The sequence below is a fragment of the Fulmarus glacialis genome, unplaced genomic scaffold (assembly GCF_000690835.1).
Source record: "Fulmarus glacialis isolate BGI_N327 unplaced genomic scaffold, ASM69083v1 scaffold32669, whole genome shotgun sequence".
Taxonomy (NCBI): domain Eukaryota; kingdom Metazoa; phylum Chordata; class Aves; order Procellariiformes; family Procellariidae; genus Fulmarus; species Fulmarus glacialis.
In genome coordinates, this window is record NW_009235777.1 from 1 (window position 1) to 4,581 (window position 4,581).

General features: G+C 42.8%; 1 protein-coding gene across 1 annotated transcript; it reads left to right on the forward strand.

The window, feature by feature from the left end:
- Positions 1 to 20: 20 nt before the first annotated feature.
- On the forward strand, positions 21 to 3,542 carry LOC104071713 (anterior gradient protein 2 homolog). The gene is made up of 5 exons (XM_009586150.1): positions 21 to 127; positions 1,051 to 1,124; positions 1,514 to 1,577; positions 2,526 to 2,609; positions 3,220 to 3,542. The coding sequence occupies exons 1-5, from the start codon at positions 88 to 90 to the stop codon at positions 3,267 to 3,269; spliced, it is 312 nt and encodes a 103-aa protein (XP_009584445.1). The 5' UTR covers positions 21 to 87; the 3' UTR covers positions 3,270 to 3,542.
- Positions 3,543 to 4,581: the final 1,039 nt, after the last annotated feature.

Consider the following 4,581-nt stretch of genomic DNA (forward strand, 5'->3'; position numbering starts at 1 on the left):
GCCGCGCGCCGCTCCGCGCCCCCTAGCGCCCCCTGGCGCCTCCCCAGCCGCTAACCTAGACTCTTCTTCTCCAGCAACAAACCCCTGATGATCATCCACCACTTGGAAGACTGCCCGCACAGCCAAGGTAATCCCTTTGCGCTGGGAAAAAAAAAAAAAAAATCATCTGGTTCTCGGTTTCTGCATAAATGCTGCTTAAAAAAAAAAACCAAACAACAAAACAAAAAACCCAAACCAGCTACCATTCTGCTTGCTGAGTAAGCCTTATTGAAACGCTAACTTGCACAAGCACGCAGAGCGTTCTTCAAGTCGCTGTTCCACGTAGGTATTTTCCACTGTGCAGAAATAAAATAAAAACGGTAATTCAGTATTACATGGTACAGAATGGATACAGAAACGAGCACAGGTCAGCAGGTTTTGACCTGTGGCAAATCTGGTTTTGGTTCGCGTCAAAATCAGCCAAAACTGATAGCAAGACCAGGAGTAGTGGAAAACAGTAATTTATCGGAAAGGACACGTTCAGCTTTCAGCATCACTGATGTTTGAGACCGAATCAGCCAGTGGCTCAATCAAACTAGGCTGAAACTGAGCTTTTGTGGGATTTCTGGTAACTGGGACTGCTCTTTTCCCAGTGTTTCTGAATTTACCCAAGGGCCCTTCCTCCTGCAAGCCGATCCACATGGCAAGACCTTTGCGTCCATCCATAGCTCCAGTAACTCCAGAAGAATCTTTGTCCAACCATTAAAATCCTCTCAAACATCTCAGGCTGAAGTCCTACACCTCCGTACTGTGCCTTAAGGACTGGAGCCAGAAACTGCAATAGCAGACTAGGAGGTTTAAAGGGTCAAATGCTCAAGCAGACAAATGTGAGAGCTGCCCTATCTGAAGGAAGGAGGGACATTTTTCAGCATTACACTTACTCTTTACTACAGAATATAAATGAGTTGATCATCCTCCAGAGGAACGAACTTAAAATCTTCATTTGCTGCAGTTGTAAACTGGGAATTCTCAATTTGATTCTACTTTCATTCCCATTTATTTCCACTCTAGCACTCAAGAAGGTCTTTGCTGAACATAAAGATATACAGAAATTGGCTGAAAAATTCATTCTCCTGAACCTTGTGGTAAGTTTCCCAATTACACTTCATTAAGTGAAAGCAATAAAGTTCTATTTTTAATTAAGGCTTCTCTAGCTATAATTAGTCAGTTTAATAGCTAGGGTTGGCTAGGAAAATGGCCAGTGCTGAAGCATAATAGATTTAGTAATAAGCGTCTTTCATCTGTAGCTATCATAACCTCAAAATACGAGGGAATTTAAAGTTTAATAATAACATTAACTGTTGTTATCGATTTGCAACCCCAGCTGTTAAAAGACTGCATCCTAGACAGTGAATTTCTTAAACTGCAAAACATATTATTTAAGCTCTATTTCATAACTCAAAGTACAATGAAGAAAAAATATATTTATGTAACATGCCCTCCTTGACTGGGAACCTTATCTGTTTTCTTTAAGTATGAAACCACAGACAAGAATCTTTCACCTGATGGCCAGTACGTCCCTCGGATTTTGTTCATAGGTGAGTACCTCAAGCATCAAAGCTGATCTCAGATCAGAGCCGCTGCTGCACCATGAATCTCAGATCCTCGGGCTTACTAACAGGAATTTATTCCATGTGAAATATAAAATTTCTAGTTGGTTTTGTTGGATGCAATTTCAAAGCAACCCCAGCCGTGTCATTAGCTTCACGGGTCCAGCATTCCTCCCTCATGGATTCCACGAATGATGTAATTCCTTCCATCGTGTCATCGAAATGACATGATGCCACACTCACTGGAATGGGTAGGCAGTGGCGCAGCCTTGCTCATCCTCCTATCTCTAGAAATACTGTAACGCTGACAGGTTTCTCTTTGTAACACAATCTCGGACATGGCAGGAACAGCAGTGACCCCGCATGCTTCGGGGCCAATTTTCAAAGCTCAGTGCTCGGTTCTGTGCTCCACTAACCTGCACAAACCCCTTCGAAAACATTTGTGTTTTGGAGACGTATTAGTGGCCATGCATGCATCCAGGTCTTCCCTCTCCCAGAAGAGATATGTAACCTCACATATTGTACACACGCATCATTAACACCTACCTTGATAAATCTAGGTCATGATGACCATTTTCAACAGACCAAAGCAACCGCCACATTATCTCTTCCTTTGTTATTTCTTTTTTAATAACATTTGTGGCCTGAAAGCAGCCTCAGCTCATAGAGTTAATTCGGGTACTACGCAGTGGCACAAGGCGCAAGGCTGATCAACATTGATCAGAATTAAACCCATCCCCTTCTTAATAAGCCTGCAAACACAACTCTTAAAATTGAAATGTCAGTGAGTGTGTAGAACGATCTCTTGGTTGTTAGTGGAAGCAGATGTGTCTTGCAGAAACATTCAGGAAGCAAGCAGAAGTGCAGAAAGGTTTATTTCCTTCTGCTTGAAGGTTAATCCTGTCCTCTACAAGTTCTTTCACCCTTTTTTTCCAGATCCTTCCCTGACTGTGAGAGCAGATATTACTGGAAGATACTCAAACCGTCTCTATGCATACGAGCCCTCTGACATTTCATTGTGTAAGTAGTGTATTCTGAAATATTCTGAAAGTCACATTTTTCACGCAACGAGGAATAACACCAGGCATTACAGACTCTCGCAATCAGTACTTGCTGAAAGACAGCTAACTAGGATTAAAACTAAACAGGATGCTAGACTTAAACCCAGTGAGGTGAAGAGAATGATGGCAGAGCCCTGGAGCCTTAAACATCCATCTGTTTTAAAAGAAAGCATACGTCAGTAGGAACTTGCGTAATTCAGCAGCGCTCACTGTAAGCGGCGGTGAGAACTCTTGCACGCAAGCCCTGCTGGGCCGGGTCAGGAAACCTCCTGGGAGCAGGGAAGAGCTGTGTGCCACAGCCCTCCCTCACCGCTGCACGGCTCCCGTCTCTGCTCGGCCAACGCCCATGTGTTTGCAGTAAGAGATGTTTGTTCTCACCAGTCAAAATTAAACAGACGCGGTTCACAAAATGCTTGGACGAGGCTGTAGAGCACAGTGCATCAGAATCCATGTAGCAATAGGCATGTGAGCAAAAGCTTTAATAATAATGACATTTTCTCTACATTATTTGTAGTCGCTGGCAGACGAAGTTGCAACCAAAATAACATGTATAAATATTTCATTTCTAGTGTATTCAAATATGCAGAAAGCGATGAAACTCCTGAAGACAGAACTGTAAGGGGAAGAAGGAAGCCCTTAAATACTATGAAGTCTGATCTCTCTCTTCTCCACTCATTTAAACTGGTGAAGAGACTATTTAGGGTGATATTTAGTGATGTATAGTGCTGGTTTATATACACAAACACTAGTTTTGCATTAGCACTTTTGTACTGGGCAGCATTTTTAAAAGCTGGAGGCTTTTAATTTAAGGCATACAGAAGAATACTGTATGATCCAACTGTAAAAATGATTTTTTTAAAAATAAATCCATTTCAAGTGTTTACATACAAAACATTGCTGTGTTTGTATTTTTTCCTTATTATCATCTACCATTATTAGAAAGAGTAAAATCACTGTGTTACATGAGACCACAGATTGCAATTTTACATCTAAACACTTTGGAAGGAAAAGGGCTGTTGTGGGTTAACCCCAGCCAGCAGCTCAGCCCCACGCAGCCGCTCGCTCACTCCTCTCCAGAGGGATGGGGGAGAGAACTGTAAAGGTAAAAGTGAGAAAACTCGTGGGTTGAGGTAAAGACAGTTTAATAGGTAAAACAAAAGCCACGCACGCAAGCAAAGCAAAACAAGGAATTCGTTCCCTACTCCCCATCGGCAGGCGTTTAGCCATCTCCAGGAAAGCAGGGCTCCATCATGCGTAACGGTTCCTTGGGAAGACAAACGCCATCACTCCGAACGTCTCCCCTTCCTTCTTTTTCCCCCAGCTTTATATGCTGAGCATGACGTCATATGGTATGGGATATCCCTTTGGTCAGTTGGGGTCAGCTGTCCCAGCCGTGTCCCCTCCCAACTCCTTGTGCACCCCCAGCCTGCTCGCTGGTGAGGTGGAGTGAGGAGCAGAAAAGGCCTTGACTCTGCGTAAGCGTCAGCAAGAACTAAAACATCCCTGTGTTATCAATACTGTTTTGGATGCAAACCCAAAGCATGGCACCATACAAGCTACTACAAAGAAAATTAACTCTACCCAGCCAAACCCAGTAGAGGAAAGCAGCTCTTTATCTCCCGTTTCAGCAGCTAGCTAAGCTCTGTATTGCTCAGCCTGCTTTATCTCCATTTATTTCCTCATAGCACCAATTTACCTCGAGCTCTCATTATCAGCCCCTTCTTTACAGTTAGATAACAAGAAGCACCAACCTTTTACAGAAAAGTACTTGAGACTAGAGGATGGGATTGATTATATGGGGGTTTTGTTTCTTTTTTTAAACTGGCTGCATTCTGAAGTGATCTGAGGATCACCTTACCTACTTGAAGATTTTTTTTTTTTAAAAGATAAAAACTGCTTCCCTTAAAAGATTCCTGCTTACATCAGAATCC